The following is a 20,655-nucleotide window of genomic DNA, read 5'->3' on the forward strand; positions in this document are numbered from 1 at the left end:
CCTCGTAGAGGCCACGAGCAAAGGGAACAATAAGAAGAGCATCCCTGGGGATAAAGCTCTGGGCGTTTTACCACGTGCTCAGAGGTGCTGAAGTAAACAAAGGCAGCTGCCTTGGTAGCCATGCCCTCGGCAGCTTGCAAAAGGAAATATTTATGATGTAAAACAGGGATAAGGCGGAAAGAGAAAATATGCCGCCTGCAGACATTAAGGGGAGAATAGTGCGAGCCTGGGGGAGTCTGTTCCTTTCTCCTGTTGACGTGAAAGGAGTTACCTGAGGTCTGGGAGAAAGTGATTTTCTGTTATCCATGTGATAATATGAAAGAGGCAGATTTGATAAATCTGGCTCTGCCTTTAAATTGCATGAAAATTGCAAGTATGCTAATCACGTTGCCTGACTAGCTCAGAAAAGACAAGCAGACAAATAGACATTCCTCTTGGAGCTTTCCTTGCTGCCAGACCTCAGGGTGTGTACCTCAGCAACAGCCATAAACACCTCGTGAGTCTCTCCCGAAAGAGCCCTGTGCTTCGTGGTTCCCCAGCCTGGCTCCTGGCTAGCGAGGCGCACCGCCAACCTATGATTAATGGTCATTTTTTTCTTTCAAAAACGGAAACTGCCAGCATTGTCGCTGCTGGACTGTGAATTATATTTATAAATGACATCCTTCTATACTTCTTTAATTTCAAGTACACTGGGACTTACTGAGGAAGTACCATGTGCCCAGGGTTGCCTTTGATGCTATTTTATGTAATCCTCCGAGCAGAACTTTTATTTTCCACTTTATAAATAATGTAATCGATGATTAAAAACCGTAAATGACTTGCCTAGTGTCACAAAGCTAGCAAGGCGCCAAAGCAGGATTGGAACCCAGGTGTGTGTTTGACTTACAAACAAGACCCCTGTTTATGTCTAATCATTTAGGTCATTTTAATATGTTGAGGACACCTGTTTGCTCAAGGGATGTGGTGGAGTTTCCGTACCAATGTAGGAATAACCAGGTGTTTATTCCACTGAGATAGTGTATGCATTACCTGACTCTTGTAGTGTTCTGTCTCTGCATGTAAGTAATTGCCCGGCACCAGTATTTGGCTCCCTAGCCAACTTTTAAACATGTAAGATATGACTATCTAAGTTATAAATTGCCTGTGTCCACTTCTTTCTCTTCTAATTCCAGTGATGGGCAAGCAGAGGAAATGGAAATTAGTCTCATTTTGTAGTAGCTCTGATGTGAGATTGAGGAATATGGAGAAGGGTAACTGATCACAGGTCCTTATTAAAGGCCTACTTGGTACATTGGAGGGTTGGATTTTTCTCTTGATTGCTCTGTCTGTTCTGAGGAACTTTTCTTCCAGCTGACCTCCTCCTTTCTCAAACCTGTCTTTAAAAACATTTAATAAATGCTGCCTTTATTTTGAAGTTGTCCTATTCATTATCAGATGATTATAGTCAGAACAAAGATTGGAACAGATGTGAAAAGCAGGACTAATAAGATACAGTAAAAGAAGAGAAAGTGTTTCCAATGTTTACATAAATAGGGTTTTTAAGCCGCCTTCCTTTAGATTTCCTACCTTAAACCCACCCCACTTAGAGTAAAACCCAAAGTCCTTCCTGTGGCCTCGAAGTCCTTGATGATCTGTCCCTAGTCACTTCCCTTGTCACCCCTCCCTGACTCTACTCAGGCCCCTGGCCTCCTTGCCTTTGTCCACCTTTGTCTTGCTGCTCCTGTGTCTGGAAAGTTCGGAGCCCCTGGAGAGCAGTCTGGCTTATGGCCCTGGCCTTAATCAGGCTTCCAATTTGCCTCTATTCTGAGGCTCTCACCCAGACTATTCCTCTTAGAATAGCAGCCCCTCCTGCACACCCTAACCCTACCGTGTCCAATAGGGTAGCTACTCATCAGGTGTGGTTATTTAGATTTAAATTTTTGCCCCATTGTTATTGGATAACACAGATCTAAAACATCTCCATCATCACAGAGAGTTCTGTGGGACAGTGCTGCTCCAACCTCCTACCCTGCTTTATTTTTATTTGTAGCCTTACCACTACGTGAAATTATATATTTATTTGTTTGTTGCCTGTCTTGTCACTCGAAAGAAAGGCTCCATACCATCAGGGACTTTGTGTGTTTTGTTCAGTCTCCTATTTTCAGCTCCTAGCAGCTCCTAGATGAGTGTCTGGCATAGGGTAGGTGCTTAATAAATACTTCCTGAATGAATGATTGGATCTTTTGGGGGCCCCTTTTTTAGTCCCAGAGGAGATAAGAATTGTTAAGGGAAATTGCTCTTTTCCTTCTGCTCTTCCCAGGCCTTGAAAGCCTTTGTGTTAACCCATGTGCTTCTGGGAAGGACTTCAGTTCCTGGCTTTGTTTCTCTTCAAGTTTCCTTCCCATTATTCATAAGTCTTAGTGAAAGGAGCAGAACTGACCACTTTCACTCTGAGTGGTTATTACCACATCCCCAGATGGTCCCTTTCCAATCTGGTAGCCTCTGTTTAATACCAGGGGACTCATCTGCCAGAAGGTCTTTGGTCATTTTGTGGAAGAGAATATCTTGCTCTTATTTAAGGGTAGGAATTGTGGTTGACAGATTTGTAGATGATTATGCCTAATAATGCAGGTTGTTTTGATGCTCCTCAGGCATCTGATTTCCCCAAGGGGTGACAGCATCCTGCTAGCTTACTTCGGGACAGGAATCTAGGATATTGTACTCCTGCTGGGCTCCACTGAAGACACTCTGAGTCTGCTTGCCAGTTCTCCTGCAGTGTTGCTCCTCTTAACACTTGACCAGAGATGGGCCAGGTACATAGAAGGGTCTAGAGAGGACAGCTGAGCTGAGACTGTCAGGATGGTTAAGAGGTTTCCTTTTCTGAAGTCTCCATAAGCAAGCCTGGCCCAACACTTGCAGCTCATCTGCTCTATTCCATGATTGAAATTCAGGGAGTTCCCTTCCCACTGAGGCCAATGTTTTACTGTGGGAGAGAGCACACTTCCTTGCCCACCAAATGGATCTGACAGATGCTAAACTTTGTGGCCAGAATATAGGTCATGGTTCTGAGAAACCAATAAACAAGTACACAAATGAATAAAATATTTAAAATATATATATATGTGTGTGTATGCATCGTGTTCATTAAATAACTGGCACAATATGAAGAAAATGTCTAAACTTCACTGAGTTATGTAAAAGAAGACTTGAATAAATATAAGGATATATTTTTGGACAGGATGACTATTTTAAGACTTTTAGTTCTTCTGAAATTAATCTACAAACTTAGTTCAATTTTAATTTTTGTAAAGACCCTTGTTTAAATGTGTTATCCAGCCATTTCCCAAACTTTCCTAACAACAGAATGTCCCCACTCTCAACAGGACACTGACGAGCTGTCCGGTATTAAAACAAATTAAAATAAAATAAATCAATTAAAATTCTAGTGAAAATTTTCTTGGAAAATGACTAAGCAATTCTAAAATTCATTTGGAAGACAAATTAGATGGGATGCAAATAAATATTTGCAAAGGATGAGTCCTGAGGGGTACATGCACTGATAGATATTAAATTTATAACAAAGTGATAAAAATTAAAGCCAAATGGTATGAGGGCAACAGGAGATAAACATAGCAATGTAGCAGAATTCAAAACTGAAGAGAGACTAACATACATAGGAATTTTGTCTCTCATAAAAGGGGCATTTTAATGTTTCTGGGATATTTCTTTATTCCTTTGTAAAAATCCCTTCCTTGTACAATAAAGCAAAATAAATTCCAGAGCTAAACATTAAACAATGAAACTAAAATGAGTTAGAACAAATATGGACGAATATTTTGGAATCTCAGGAGGGCCTTAATACACTGCTGAAGGCAAAAAACATGAACAAAGAACATTTTATTTTATTTTTTAAAGATTTTATTTATTTATTTGACAGAGAGAGATAGCGAGAGCAGGAACACAAGCAGGGGGAGGGGGAGAGGGAGAAGCAGGCCTCCCGCGGAGCAGGGAGCCTGATGCGGGGCTCGATCCCAGGACCCCGGGATCATGACCCAAGCTGAAGGCAGACGCTTAACGACTGAGCCACCCAAACACCCATGAACAAAGAACATTTTAAACAGACTATAAAACAGTCAATAGCTTTGCCTGGCAAGAACACCATAGATGAGGCCCTCTGAGACAAGTATTTACAACATGTATGACAAAGGAGTTTATATATAAACAGTTCTTAAAATTCAATAAGAAACAGATCTTGTGTTCTTTTCTTGGGGCTGCTTAACAAATTACCACACTGGGTGGCTTGAAACACAGAAACTTATTTTCTCCACAGCTCAAGATGGTACAAGTCTGCCCTCTCTCCCAAGGGGACAGTCCCTCCTTGTCACTTCCAGTTTCTGGTGGTTCTGGGCATTCCTTGCCTTTTGACTGCGTAATCTCTGCCTCGACTTTCTCATGGCTTTACTTCTGTGTCTGTGTCTTCTCTCTTCTGTGTCTTATAAGGACGCTTGCCGTTGGATTTAGGGCCCACCCACATAATCCAGGATGATCTTATTTTAAGATGCTCCATTTAATCATATTCTTTTCCAAAAAGGTCACGTTCATAGCTTTTGGGGGTGAGGACATGGTTATATCTTTTGGGGGCCACATTAAAACCAGGTATATTGTGTATACCTCAATACACAAATGGGCAAAAATTGAATAAGAAGGGGGTGCCTGGGTGGCTCAGTTGGTTAAGCGTCTGCCTTCAGCTCGAGTCGTGATCCCAGGGTCCTGGGATTGAGCCCCATGTGTTGGGCTTTCTGCTCAGCAGGGAGCCTGCTTCTCCCTCTCCCTCTGCCTGCCACTCCTCCTGCTTATGCTCTCTCTCTCTTTGTAAAATCTTTTTAAAAACTGCATAGAAAGCATGTTAATATACTTAAAATAAAAATTTCCAGGCTCTCTGAATGACTTATTACTTAAAAATATGCAGATATACTAAATATTCTTTATTTTTGTAGCAAATATCTCATAAGAGATTACATTTTGTAAACTTAATTTCAGTTTTTGATAGACTTGAAATACTGTTTTTCATTTAAAAATATTATTTTAATGTAGAATTTCTGCCTTTCATCCTGCTTCTCTCAATTAATTCTAATTAGTGAGTTTTAGGGTATTTTTTAATAGACATGTTAGAATTTAGATTTTTTTTTTTTATTTGACAGGGAGAGAGAGCACAAGTAGGCAGAGTGGCAGGCAGAGGGAGAGGGAAAAGCAGACTCCCCACTGAGCAGGGAGCCCGACATGGGGCTCCATCCCAGGACCCTGGGATCACGACCCGAACCAAAGGCAAACGCTTAACGGACTGATCCACCCAGATGCCCGTAGACATGTTAGAATTTAAAAGGATCTTGGCATTTATTTGGATGCCGGACTGCTCGTTGGTGTCCTGTTGAGAGTGGGGACATTCTGTTTTTAGGAAAGGGTGGGAAATGGTTGGATAACACATTTGAACAAGGGTCTTTACAAAAAGCTTGAACTGTGACACTTCTAGAGAAGGACCTATTTAGTATGAGACAGAAACTTCCCAAATTTATTTGACCATAGAACTTTTTCCACTCAGAGCTCCTTGTAGGTCCACATATTACAGACTGCACTTTGGCGGAAATGCTGATCCAGGCGAGTCCCTCATGATGAAAGGGGCAGTGAGAGAGTTGGCTCCCTTACACTGCTTATGTCCTCATTCAGTAACATTGCTTTATAGCTTTTTATTTTACTAAGTTCCTGTTTTCAGGGAGCTTATGTTCCAATAGGGAAGACTGTTGCGTTCATGGCTAACCATAATGGAAGACGTGATTGAGTGCCTGGAGGAAACCGACTGTGCTTAACTGGGAAGCTGTGATTAGGTTAAGCAATAATGAAAGGAAATCACTCAAAGAATGGGAATTTACACATATTTACACATAAATTCAAAGGTTTGGAGGACAAGCAGCATTCTTAAATAAAAGTCTAATGTCAAAGATTTGGACAGGCTGGGATGATGGGTCAGTATATATTCCTTTATCTCAGATGTCCTCTCCGCCTTCCCGAAAGCTTCTTTTCAGAATGGTGTCTTGCTGCAGATATGCATTTCTGCATTTTAACTCCAGTCACCTTCAAATAGTGTCTCTATCGCACAAGGTCGGGCAGTGTGGATACTCTTACATAATACTTAGAGCTCCTACAAGGCCATGTCCATTGTCTCATCTTTCTCCACCAAAGTCCAGAGCTCAGATATGCTGTTCTTTTTTGTTGACAGTTACTAGAAGGTCCAGAGGTTTCAAACCTGTGCTGAATAAGCATTTCAACCAATGTTTTCTGCCAGAATAAGCATCTTCATAATCTAGCTGGTGTTCTGCACCATATCCGTTGCACTATGTTCTTTTAATAATCACCAGAGCATTTTATTCAATGTAAATTATACCTCAATGAAATTGTAAGCCTTTTAAAAAAATCGTTATCTTTAGACATGTGAAACAGCCTTAATAAAGAGGTATCTAGTTGTTTACAATCAACCCTACTTGCAATGTGGGTGGTGAATACTAAGTATTGCCTTTCTTTCTGACACGAATCATAGATTAAAGTGTATATTAGTTTGGACTAATGCATTATAGAGTCCCTCAAAACATTTCTGGACTTGTTGCAAATTTTAATGTTCCTGTCATTGCCTTTTTGTTTTAATGAAGCTCTATTTTGTGGCATTACTATAATGTCATCACATGTCATTAGTTTTATGTTCTATCTCATAAGAGATAAAAAGTGATAAGGCTCTCATTGGGGTGGCTAGTGTGCTCTGTTATTGTCCTGACCAAATTATATAGCACTGACTTAAGGCGAAGCATTATTCCCCACTTCTCGACTTCCACTCAGGTACAGGGATTTCCACTGCTTCCCAGGAGAGACAGATGTGGGGAAAAAAAAAAAAAAAAAAACACTTGCAGCTTCTCCCTTTACCATCCATGCACATACCCTGACTCCTCCCCAAGAAAGAAGGAGAAATTTCTCTGGTAAACTGGGGGAAAGACCTTGGCCTGCTGGCCTCAGCCCCATGGAGGTGCTTACGAGGTCTGCTACTCCTGCAGCATGGAGAGTTCCCTGGACAGCCTTCCCTCCAGGAAGGAGTCCTTCGTGGTACAGAGTCCCAGGGCTGGGAAGAAGGTGTGGCGTCAGGGATAAAGTGTGGGTGTGATTCTCCAACAGCTGCTAACTGATCACAATTTATCTCCTCTGTTGAATGTCTCCTTTAGATCCGAACTTAGGAGGGAAAGAGGGTTGTTAGATAATGACCCCTCCCTCCAACCCCAAAGTGCTAGAGACCTGCAAGTACTTTTGAACGTTTCTATCATCCAGGCATGGGAGGTGGGGCTGTCCTCTGCCCCAACTTTGCAGTTTCAGATCTCTGTTGCCCTCATGGGCTCCCATTTCTACTAATTGCTGGTAGATACAGTGTAGGTGGTTGGACTTTGGAGTAGGCTTGTGTAAGTGCGAATTCTTACTGGGCAGGTTTCAGTTTTCCCACATGTAAAATGGGAAATTTATTTTAATTTTTTTATTTATTAAAAATTTTAAAAGCATATGACCGTTGTTAAGATTCTTGTTGTCTGATAATACCTCTGAAGTGCTTAGCACAAGGCCGATGTAATAGTGGGTGAGCTCTTATAATTGCTATCATTACTCTGTGCACAATGGCTTCAAAGCTACATAAATACAGTTATTAAAATGATGGACTTTCCCAGCATCCAGAAGATCCCAGAAGGTGTTGGTGAGGATGCGCTCTCCCACATCTTTTGATGATGGTAGTGATGAGGGGTAAAACAGAAGGAAGGACTGGAGGTTTGGGGACAGTGTGGGGAAACTGAGAGAAACATCTGTGTGTGTGTTGCGGAGGGTTGTTCGTGACGGGAACACGTGTGGGATGGTTTTGATATAGTACGTGGTGTGAGTGAATATACGCTGTGTGGCATGAATCATCAAAGGAAAAAAAAGAACTGAAACTCTGTTTTGCCAGAATAACTCTCGTTTATGTGTATAAATTATTATTTGTGCAAAATGATTGTCATACACATGGAAATAGAGCTGATTTGTGCATGTCATTAACTACATCAGGTAAACTGTGCTGTATATATTATTCAGTTGTAACAGCCGCTTCTGTAAATATAGGTTTTAACCAGCTCTGGGTCTTACTGCTTAGTATGATTAGCAGGGCATCTAAATAAGTAGCTATTAAATGGTTATTGTAGGAGATCCTGTCAATGTTCTGCCTAGATACTCTTGGATCCCCCCCATTGTCTCCGCTCTCCTCCCCTGGCTCCAGTGGGCCTTTGCTTCCACCAGCCAGCATCTGTATCCCTTCAGAGGACTGTCCCTGGGCCCCGGGAACTGCCTAGCTTTGGGTGCAGAGAGCTGGAAGTGCCTACAGTCCATCCTCACCCTGGGTGGCCCTTAGCCAACAATGGGCGGGAGTGGGAGTGTGAAAGCCCCATACCTTTGCCTTGAGTGGGAATAACACTGAGCAGAGGCTGAAGCTCACCCCCCAGGATCCTGCCTCAAACTGCTGTCCAGCCTCAGTTTTCCCCTCCTTTACCAGCTCCTCTTAATAAATGATTTGCCCCTGATTCCTTATCGCGGGTTCTGTAAAATCACTAAATATATGTCAAATTTCCTCCTAGACACAGAGTAAACACCACTTTTTAATCCTCCCAACACTGCCAGGTGGTTATGTCATTATCCTTATTTCACAGAGAAGTACACCGTCTTGAATTACGGGGAACGGGCGTCTGCACTTGACTGGAGGCGGTTGGAGGTTCATTGCTTTGCCTTCTTTCCTGCCCTTCTTGGCCACAGACATCTTAGAATGACTACAGGATCATCTTTTGAAGTACAGCCATCATGTTGGGATGGTTTATCTGAACCAACAAGACCATGTTTTGGAATTATTATCTATATAAAACCTATCATGAGTGATATCTTCACAATAATTCCCCTTGTTTCAGAACCTACAAGATGATTTAGGCAAGAGGCTATAAAACAATTTTTTGTGTAGGAAACCAAGCTATCAGAATGACCCGGAAGCATGCTACTGCATTTCGTAAGACCTTAGCAAGAGCACTGGGTGAAGCAGAGAGGGGTAAGGGGCAAGTCTTTGGAGTCAGACACATCTGGGCTGGAGCCCCAGCACCTCCACTGACATTGTGACCCTGGGCCACTTTTTTAATCTCAATAAGCCTTAATCTTCCCACCTGTATAATGGAGACTGTAATACCTATTTTGGAGGATTGAAGTAAGGATTAAATTAAAAAATTAAGAAATGTATAGAGAGGTCTTGGCACAATGTCTGGCATAGAGTATGCACGAAATCAAACTGTTTTATTAAAATGATGTCTGGCATATGTAACTCAGCGATTCACCATGAAACAGAGGTATATCATTTGAGTCTCTGAGCCTCCATCCTCAAACTCTTTTCCAACTGCCTGCTCATCTTTTCTTACTCAGCTCATGGATCCTCCCATCTCTCCCCGCCCCTGACTCTCAGCTCTCCAAAAAAAAAAAAAAAGAAAGAAAGAAAGAAAAGAAAAAGAAAAAGGAGGACATACAGAAAAACCCTCTATTAAGACATTTGGCAAAAAGGCTTGTAATCATATGTTTATTTTAATTTCATTTTGCTGTCTTCCAAAACACAGGGCTGTGCAGAACCATGCTTCTGTTTGCCTCCTGGGCATTTGTAGTCATTCAGTGGTAACATGAAATGCACAGTCCATTTAGAAACAAACATCTTTTTGTCTTTATTGCTGGGTTTGTTTGTGATGTCTGAATGAGCCGTTTAAGTATATGTTTGTATAGCTACTTATCAAGTGTTTTATACTGGGTACAAAAAGAAGGTAGAAATGGCTATTATGTAACTCATGGTTTGCAACGCTGCCACAGAGTAGAGCTTGGGGAGTTAATGATGGAGGAGAGTGACTCTCACCTTTACATCATCTCTCCAAATGGTGGGCCACCAGAGGAGACAGCACAGTGGACAAGGGAAAGATCAGTTACCATGTGTTCAGCCCGAACGTAAGCCAAGACATAGGGTGATCTCAGTGAGAAAGAAAACCAAATGGTGGGTCACGGGAGACCCATGACTCTGGTACCCAAGACAGCAGTTAATTGGAGTGCCAGTAGGACAAGGGGTGTGTGTGTGTGTGTGTGTGTGTGTGTGTCCAGAGACGAAGATTGTAGAGACAAAGCTTGGAGTACTTACAGGGTGGGGTTGTGAAGGGGCATGGCATGCGGCTTACCTGTCCCTGCTAGCCTGGGGGTGGCCTCTGAAAGGACAGACCCTGACTAGACAAACTATATGTTCCAATTCAGTGTTTATCAAAGGTATCTGAAGTCATTTGATGAATTCTGTCCATGTCCTGTGGTTATGCTAGGGGGAAATACTCAGTTGAGGTTTTGGGTGCCATATGAGTCTTTGTTATTTATTGGAAGGAGATATAATGGAAGTAGAGGGGAAACAAATTTTACAAATATATATATATATATATATATATATATATATATATATATATGATCCAATAGCATCGTGTATAGGGCTGCTTGCCTGCAATTTTGGGTTTTTTTTCACTATTAGGAAATAAGGTCAGACAGGATTCTTCTCATATTCTGGTTTTGCCTTTGCAGTGTGTGTATGTCTCTGAGCAATACTATTTTTCTCAATCAGAGTATATCTTTATAACACTTGCAAAATGTGTTAAGTGTACTTTTAGAGGCGCCAGATGTCCTGTTTTACTCTCTGGGGGAAGGCCTGTGTATTCTATCAAAGTTCCCAGAGGACAGAGTTCCTTAAACACCAAATAATAATAATAACAACAGTAAAACCCGTAAGTATTCCAAGCGCGAGTCACACCTGGAGAGAGTCATTATCCGGTGTGCATGTGGACAGTGAGATCAAAGAAAGGAAAAGCTAATTCTGTGTCTTAGTCTGAGGGGGCAGTGAAAAGAGATTGAGAAGTAAATGGTAAAAAAGACAAGAAAGGAATACTAAATAATTTGTGTGGTTTTTCTTCTTTTGCAGTTCTGTTCTGACCCCAAAGTGGATGATGCAGTCAGGGCCGAACCACTGACCGGAGTCTGAAGAAGTCCCATCTTCGCGTTGGCCATCGGTTGAGATAAGATGCAAGACTCTTACAAGGATAGGACTTCACTGATGAAGGGCGCCAAGGACATAGCCCGAGAGGTGAAGAAACAAACAGTCAAGAAGGTGAATCAGGCAGTGGACCGGGCCCAGGATGAATACACGCAGAGGTCCTACAGTCGGTTCCAAGATGAAGAGGACGATGACTGTTCCCCGCCGGGAGAGACCTATAGTGGGGAGGCCAATGATGATGAAGGCTCCAGTGAAGCTACTGAGGGTCATGATGAAGATGAGGAAATCTATGAAGGGGAGTATCAGGGCATCCCCCGTATGAACCAAGGGAAGGACAGCATTGTGTCAGTGGGGCAGCCCAAGGGCGATGTGCACAAGGACCGGCAGGAGCTGGAGTCAGAGAGGAAAGCCGATGAGGAAGAACTAGCCCAGCAGTATGAGCTGATAATCCAAGAGTGTGGTCACGGCCGTTTCCAGTGGGCCCTTTTCTTTGTCCTGGGCATGGCCCTGATGGCGGACGGCGTGGAGGTGTTTGTTGTTGGCTTCGTGTTGCCCAGCGCGGAGACAGACCTATGCATTCCAAATTCAGGATCCGGATGGCTAGGTGAGTACACTGTGTCCGTGAGACAAACTCTGAACCCGGATTATTTGTTGAGCACAGTTAACAAATAGAATAGATACTTTTCATCTAGAGCAGTGCATTTTTTCCCCCAATACTTTGTTATGAAAAATTTTAAACATAACAGAAGAATCAAAAATATTGTACAAGGATGCCCATATATATCCACCACCCAGATCCTATAGTTAACATTTAATACCATATTTTCTTTATCATCTGTCCATCCATCAATCCAACTTATAACATTATGCATTTCAAAGTTAGGGCAATAGATTTTAACTTACCATATGATAAATGTTTTATTGGTTTCTCCTTTATTAACATCCAAAGATATGCCTTTGGGAGTTAATAAAATTATTATATGAAAACCTATTTGAGTACTTTCCTAAATATAGAGGTTAATTCTATAAAACTCTGGCAAATGTGATTTCATATTTCAAATTTTATGTGTAATACTGCGATTTAAATACTTTGGGGACCCTGCTAATTTTTTTTCTATGATCTATGTATATGTTTGTTTGTTTATTTTTTCAGTTAGTCTTATTCATAGAATTTTTTCTAGATGACTTTTTCTATCTTTTTCAAAGTCCATACCTTTGTGCCTAAACTGGAAAAACCTCCTCATGTAATTTTAAAATCTCTTTCAAATCCTATTTATCTAAATTATATGTGTAAAAATAATATGACCTCTCTATAAAATATCTAGATAGCAGATTTGATTTTTGTTTTAAAGTTACCGTGGGGCACCTGGGTGGCTCAGTCGGGTAAGCATCTGACAGCTGATTTTGTCTCAGGTCACAATCTCACGTCGGGCCCGGTGCTGGGCGTGGGGTCTGCTCAGGATTCTCTCTCTCTCCCTCACCCTCACTCCACCCCTCCCCCTGCACATGCTTGCACACACACTCTCTCTCTAAAATAAATAAGTAAGTTAATTAATTAAATAAATTAAACAAAATTAAGTTACCATGCCCTCAAGGTTCACGTTGTTACAAAGCCTTAGTTAACATTCCCACTCATTTCCCTTGCTTGATCTCGCCACCCTGATCGTGACCTGAGCCGAAATCAAGAGTTAGACTTAACCAGCTGAGCCACCCAGGCACCCCAGAATGCCATTTTCTAACCTGCTCTGTGATGTCGTGAGAGAGAAAATCATGAATGAGAAAAGGATCTTATTCTTTTAATAGTTGTTTCTTTATATGACTCCCTCCTAGCCTCTCTTTCTTTAGCCAATTAACTGAGTGAGATAGATCCATGGAAGCAGACTGTGAGGGAGAGAGGGTGGGAATGGGGCACATTTTGCATGTTTTTGCTGGTAGACTCATCTGCGTGTTCAGCCATCAAAATGCAGAACATGGTTCAGAGGAGGGTCCTTAGTCATTTGTCAAATTGATCATTTCAGTGTATCGCTTGTGTATCTAGCACTGTATTTTGTCTTTGCTTTTTTCTTTTGGTGAGCAGATATAACTACTGTAAGTTATTTTGGCATCAAAATATTGATCAAGATTTTGCAAAAGGAATACATCAGCAGAACATTTTAAGAAGCTAGATCCTTAGAAATACATCCACACACATATTTAATAATTGCAAGGTTGATTTTAGGACAAACATCTTTTCACGTTGTGATCCTAGCTTCTATATTGGAAACATTTCAGGAAAATCTAAACTAAGCTTGCCCTTGTGCCTTTATCTTCTTGGTGCTGAATGGAAGCACAGTATCGCCCATGGTTCTCTTTATCAGTCAGTCCATCCCAGAAACCTGCAAACCCCGATGATGTTAACACACCCCTAGGTGGCACCCAGAAGTGTAGAGAATGCAGTGGAAAAATCGAAGCCCAGATATTTTCATCTTTCCATGAATGTTGACTGCTTTAGTGAATTAAAAATATGTCCCCAGGAGTGTATGGTTTCACTCAACGTTGCGAGCCCTCAGCAGAAGCATTTTAATGGTTTCATAACTGTGCCTTCCGGACTCGCATTTCAATTATTTTGCCATTGTAATTTCACTTATAATTGCATTCTAACAGAGTTTTTTTAGACAGGCATTTAAAGTGTTTTGCCATTTTCATTTCATCGAATAATAGCTTTGTAAGGTAATTACCACACTAAGTCACAGCAGTGGGATCAAAATACAAGAAAGATGCATGACCCATGTTTGGGGGTATTTGGGGGTTATAGATTTGCAAAATAATTTCTCATTTGCTACTGAGCATTGTGTCATTTTCTCAAGGAGGACCAGGAATGAAAAATATGAACCAATTTATGTCTCAGTTATTTAGGAGATAGATCATCTCTTGGCGTTTGCAAGATGATTGACTTAAAGGGAGTTAAGAGCATCCTGTGTGTGCGTGTGTCTGTGTGTATGGTCTGTGTATTTATATAACATTGTTAATGGGCTGGGAGAAAGTTAGAGTAAATATTTAATTATCTAACAAGCTGCTCTTTGAGGGGGTAAGTGCAGTCACTTTAAGAGAATCCATGTTTTATTGCCAAAGTGTATTTATTGAGCCCTTATTATGTGCACAGCACGCTGTTACGACAGGTGATGATAGGACAAATAAGGACAAGGTTTCTATATCCAAAGAAGTTACGGTCTAGTACGGAGAACTCACAGATGCCTGCAGGTTAGCGGTACAAAGAAACAAGTATCGATAGCTGGTAGAGAGCTGTAAAGAAAGAGACTTGAGGCTGAGAGACCACATGAGGGATTAGGACCTCACCAACGCGGCGGGGAAAAGGCAGGGATTTAAGAAAGGCAGGTTCCAGAGGATGGAGTCAGCAAGGATTGGTCCTCGATTAAATCTGATGGTGGAGCAAGTGGACAGTTGATGAAAAGAAGGCGATTCATCAAATTGCTTAATGCAGAGGACAGGTTTTATCACGAGGAAGAAGGATGAAAGGTTGGCTTTAGACTTCTCACTATGAGATCCCTGGGGGTGTCCGAAGAGCCCCGTGGGCTGCTCTCCATTTGGGCTGAAGCACGGTTGGTTTGTGAGCCATCACATTTACGATGACCCTGCCAGTGACCTTAAGCAGGGGGCCGGGGCTGTCCTGCAAAATGCCGTTTACGGGGCTGGTGGTGAGGAGGAGGGCCGAGAAGGAGAAGCCGGGGCAAGAGGAGCGGCCAGGAGAGCGGGGAGGCCTGGAAGGGAAGGCCCTTTCCCTGCAGGGAAAGGAAGAGATGTGGAACTCTTGGGTGCTGCAGGGTCGTGCTGGTAAGGTTGCAAAGGGTCTCTCGGTGCAGCCATTGAAGAAGTTCTTGGCTGTGCAGACGGCTCTTGAGACGAACCTAGTGAGCAAGGCTAGGTGAATAAAGGGTTCAGTAGCTAAAAAACAGCACAAATTTTTACACATCTTATCTGGAATATCGGTGACTTCAGCTGCCACTCTGGTGTTATATAGGTTCTGTGTTGGATTAAGCAGTTATTTATGCAGTGGCTTTATGTGGGGGGCGTGGCCCAAGGCCCTTTAAGGGAGATTGAGATGAGTAAGGATTGGTTCCTATTATCAAGGGAGATCATGGTATTTCCCAGCTGCTGGTGTCTTAGGGATTTAGGCAGACCCTGTCATCTTTTTTTTTTTTTAAATTTTATTATGTTATGTTAGTTACCATACATTACATCATTAGTTTTTGATGTAGTGTTCCATGGTCCATTGTTTGTGTATAACACCCAGTGCTCCACGCAGAATGTGCCCTCCTTAATACCCATCACCAGGCTAACCCATCCCCCCACCCCCTCCCCTCTAGAACCCTCAGTTTGTTTCTCAGAGTCTATAGCCTCTCATGGTTTCAGACCCTGTCATCTTAAAAGTGAGGGGAGGAGCCCTGGGCATGTGGGCGACCTGCTTAGTCCAGGGCTGTGTATTGGGAGAGGCAGACTGTGGAACACACATCCCAGCTCTTCATCCCATGTTCCTTTCCAGTTCTCTAACATTTTCATTTGAAATCCTTTCGATTGGTTTTACTCCTAGGAGAAGACAATATTCTCAATTACAGGCAGAAATATACCACTTTGGTGTCTCAAGGATGATCTAAAACTCACTTTTTGTTTGTGGACTCCAACAGTGTAATCACCTGTTGGTATTCGATCTTTTTTGTCCTTTTCCAAAACCCTAATAGAGGATATTGCCTGGTTTTGCTTTTTGTTTTCTGTTGTTGTTGTTGTTGTTGTTTTGCATTTATAGACAGTACATAATGGCAACAGTCACAAATGAGAATAAAATTTTCTCTGAGAATTAACACGTGAGATCAGCCCATAGTACAAAGTCATCTTAAAGAGGCAGAGTAGTAGAAGTTAAAATAGAGGGAAAGTAAACCCCATGGGACCAGGGCTTTTTGTCTGTGTTGTTAACTACTGTCTCTCCCCTACCCAATCAGTTCCTGGTACTTAATAGAATCTCAACAAATATTTGAGATGACCGTCTGTGAGACTATTAACACTTTGAGACCTCCCTGAAGATACTGATATATCTAAAGTAAGAATGTGTTGTTTCGAATGGGACTTCGTGGTTGGTCGTGAAAGACCAACAGGAGAGAAAGTTGGATGCAGATGTTGGCAGTGCCCTCCTAAATGCCGTCAGGGGTGGTATGCCCTGACCTAAAAATTTTAACCTATGTGTTTTTGGGACCACATGCATCCCTATTTTAAGGAAGACCATATTAGCCTGGAGTCTGGGAAGACATGACTCCTGTAGCAAAGACCTTTCATTCTAATTCCATGCTCCATAGCACTTTAAAGATTTCAAATTGAGCTTTCTTTAGAGTTTTCCCATCAGGAACGTGCTTGCCAAAGGATGCCAGTCTTGGCAATTCTGGTTTTTTGTTTTAATTAACCAAATGTCCATTCTGGTTTTTTCCATCTGTCTTGGTGAGGTTGACTACTGGGAGTCTGCTCCTGAAGATGGATCTGTTTAGGATGTGCTGTTACGTCCAGGTCTGGAACATGTAGGACCCAGGTCCAGAGTAGGACTGGATGGAAGTAGCTAGCACGTGGAAGGCCTACCTTGGTGGTCCCCTGGGTTTCCCGGAGAAATATCCTATTGTAGTACATGTGGGTTTTCCTTTAGACCATCCACAATAATGGGTGGGCAGTTGGCATATTGGGCAAAAACGGAGGTAGACCACGAACATCAAAGCATTAAGAATATATTTGTACATATGAATGGAATTTTACTTGACATTTTTTTCAGTTTTGGAAACTCTTGGAAGTTTAAAAAAGAATTTATAAATAATTCTAGAATATAGATTTTTGTTAATTTAGAATACATTTTTGGCTAGAAATGGAGCAGTGATTTTCATTTTAGTCAATACTTGGCTATCCACTGTATCAAGTCAGACTATTTGGCATTCGTATATCTTCTCTTGACAACTGTAATGTTCATTCAACAAAAACTTATTGAGCACTTACTATGTGACAGGCGTGATTTTAGACTCTAGGTATTCCTATTTACAATGGTAAATAAAACAAACAAATCTCTAATAGACCTGAAATGTGTCTTTTAACCTTTCCTTCTATAGCTCCTACCTACCTTTTTTACTTTGTTTGCCACTTATAAAAAGGGTGATTTCCTTGAAGGCTGAGATGGATGGATATGAGCTGAATTCTCCCTAATTTCTTTCTCCATCCCTCCATGCACTCCTTTATTCTTTTAGGTATTAACAAAAGAAGATATATTCTTTCGAGATTTCTAGCTCCTTTATCTTTAGCTGTCTATATTTAAAAAACAACATAAGCTTCAAGTTTCGAGGTACCTTTTGCTTTAGTCCTATTGACTGCTGATTGCCACTAAACTGCAGGCATTTTGTAGAAACTGGCTCAGTGTTCATTGAATCAGTCCTTTTATTCAGTCTGTATCACCCATTCCCAGTGCTGTCAGGTAGACCACTGGTAGACCACTGGTAGACCACTGGTAGACCAGTATATCCAAGCTGATAACAAAGTGATGAAGTCTTAGTTTTAGTCCAAGCTTTGATCTTTCAGCATCTGGGTATACTCTATATATTTTTCTCAGTTTTATTGAGAAATAATTGGCATACATCACTGTATAATTTTAAGGTGTACAGCATGATGGTTTGATTTACATATATTGTGAAATGATGACCATACTAGGTTTAACTAATGTCCATCTTCCCATAGATACAATAAAAAGAAAAGAGAGGGGGAAAAAGGCAAAACATTTTTTCCTCATCATGGGAACTCTTAGGAATAAGAACCCTCTTAGCAACTTTCCTAGGTAGTTGACTCTTGAACAACGTGGAGGTTAGAGGCACCAACCCTCTGCACACTCAAAATTCCCCATGTTAACTTTTCACTCCCCCAAAACTTAACTACTAATAGCCTGCTGTTGATAAGAAGCCTTACTGGTAACATAAACAGTCTATTGACCCATATTTTGTATGTTACATGTATTATATACTCTATTGTTATAATAAAGTAAGCTAGAGACAAGAAAATCATAACAAAGAGAAAATACATTTACTGTACTGTACTGTAATCATCAAAACAAATGTGTATATAACCCACATAGTTTGAACCCATATGGCTCAAACCTGTGTTGCTCAGGGTTCACCTGTGTATCATACAACAATGTTAGCTAGAATCATCATTTTATACATTACATCTAGTACTTACTTATCTTATAGCTGGAGGTTTGCACCATTTGTCTACCTTCCTCCGTTTCTCCCTACTCCTCCTCCCGCTCTGCTTTTGCTAACCACAGCTCTGATCTCTTTTTCTATGTTTTTTTTTTTTTTTAGATTTTGGGTATTTGTTGTTGTTGTTGTTGTTATTGTTTTACATTCCACATATAAATGGGAGCATACAGTGTTTCTCTTTCTTCATCTGGCTTGTTTCACTTAGCATAATGCCTTCACTTAGCACAATGCCTCCAACATGTTGTTGCAAATGGTAGGATTTCCTTGGGGTTTTTTAACGGCTGAATAATATTCCTGTGTGTGTGTGTGTATGTGTGTGTGTACACCATAACTTCTTTATCCATTCACCCATCAATAGACATTTAGGTTTTTTCCATGTCTTGGCTATTCCAAATAATGCTGCTATAAACACGGGAGTACGGGTATCTTTTCAGTTAGAATTTTTGTTTCCTTGGGATATATTCCCAGAATTGGGATTGCTGGATCATATGGTAGTTCTATTTTTAATTTTATGAGAATGCTCCATACTATTTTCCCAGTGGCTGTACCCATTTACAGTGCCACCAACAGTGCACAGGGTTCGCTTTTCTCTCCATGCATGCTAGCACTTGTTATCTCTTGTCCTCTTGGTGACAGCCATCCTGACAGGGGTGAGGTGGTATCTTATTGTGGCTTTAATTTGCATTTCCATAATGATTACTGATGTCGAGGATCTTTTCATATACACGTTGGCTTTTCATATCTCTTTTTTGGAGAAATGTCTATTCAGGTCCTTTGCTCATTTTTAAATTGGGTTATTTGGTTTTTGCTATTGTGTTGTAGGAGTTCTTTAAATATTTTTAATATTAACCCCTTATCAGATATATGATTTACCAATATTGTTTTCCCAGTCCATAGGTATTCTTTTCACTTTGTTGATGGATTCTTTTGCTGTGCAAAAGCTTTGTAGTTTGACGTGGTCCCACTTGTTTATTTTTTATTTTGTTGCCTGTGCTTTAGGTGTCATATCCAAAAAAATCAAGACCCATGTCAGGGAGCTTTATTCATTTATTTTCTTCTAGAGTTTCATGGTTTCAGGTCTTACACTTAAGTCTTTAATCCATTTTGAGACAGTTTTTGTGAGTGCTGTAAGTTATGGGTCTAGTTTTATTCTTTTACATGTAAATATCCAATTATCCCTGCACTGTTTATTGAAGAGGCTGTCTTTTCTCCATTGAGTATTCTTTGCGCCCTTGTCAAATATTGGTTAACAATATATGCTTGAGTTTATTTCTGAGCTTTTGATTCCATTCCATTGGTCAATTTGTCTGTTTTTATGTCAGTACCGTACTGTTTTGATGATATAGTATAGTGTGAGGTCAGGGAGTGTGATGCCCTCCTTTGTTCTTTCTCATGATTTCTTTGGCTCTTCAGGGTCTTTTGTGCTTTCATATGAATTTTAGGAGTGTTTTTTCTACTTCTGTAAATGTGTTCTAAAATTTAAAAGGAGGGTCTTTGTACTCTAAAAGCGTAGGCTGCAGATTTCAGGATCAGCACTGTGTACCCTGCCTAATCCCTTTGTCATTAACATCTGCCTTGGTATCTTGAAGGGAGGTCTGACATCCACTGTGTGTGTGTGTGTGTGTGTGTGTGTGTGTGTGTGTGTGTGTGTGTGTGTGTGTACGCCCTCTGGTTCTGTTTAGCCTCTAAGTTGTCACAGTGATTCCAATTGGAATTAAAAATTATTGGCTTCTAGAAAACATCCTGTCCACCAACACTAGCAAAATCTTATTTGGATTCATTATTGCCAAATTGGAAAAGACGTCTCAATAATTTGTTGCCATTATATTCCTGGGTCTTATTTCCTCTGGTCATTCATACTCTCCTGAGAGAAGTGAAGTTTCTAATGTCTTAGTGGAGTTGGCCCAAGCAGCCTGAAAAGATTCCTCCATCCAGAGAGTCTGTGATCCATTTCCACAGGATAGGAGTGAACAGAAACTCCATGCCACATTGCTGAAATTTTCCAATAGGCAGCATTCGGGAATGGTCAGAGTGTGATAATAAATGCCTTTCTGTCATTTGGAGGCTCGTTAGAGGTTTTCCCACAATACAGCTTTGAACCTGAAGACTGATCCTGGCATCCTGATGCCCTATATCTCTACATCTTAGAACACTCCTGAATGAGGATTCTGATTCCATTGGTGGTCCTGGCCTTACGTATCCTGATTCAGTGTGGAATTCTCCCTGAAGTTGCTGTAGAACTTGCTGATCCGTTGTCCG

At 41.1% G+C, this 20,655-nt stretch overlaps 1 protein-coding gene across 3 annotated transcripts in view; it reads left to right on the forward strand.

Moving 5' to 3' along the window:
• The window catches only part of SV2C (synaptic vesicle glycoprotein 2C), a 198,670-nt gene that overhangs the window by 34,882 nt on the left and 143,133 nt on the right, over nt 1-20,655 (forward strand). For 2 of the 3 annotated variants that reach the window (XM_027606820.2, XM_027606821.2), the window contains exon 2: nt 11,054-11,729. In XM_027606820.2, the coding sequence (XP_027462621.1) occupies nt 11,153-11,729 (577 nt within the window). In that variant the 5' untranslated portion in view covers nt 11,054-11,152. Of the gene's footprint in view, nt 1-11,053; nt 11,730-20,655 lie in introns of those variants that run through there. The other variant, XM_027606822.2, reaches the window with a different exon arrangement.

Source organism: Zalophus californianus, chromosome 5 (genome assembly GCF_009762305.2).
Source record: "Zalophus californianus isolate mZalCal1 chromosome 5, mZalCal1.pri.v2, whole genome shotgun sequence".
Lineage (NCBI taxonomy): Eukaryota > Metazoa > Chordata > Mammalia > Carnivora > Otariidae > Zalophus > Zalophus californianus.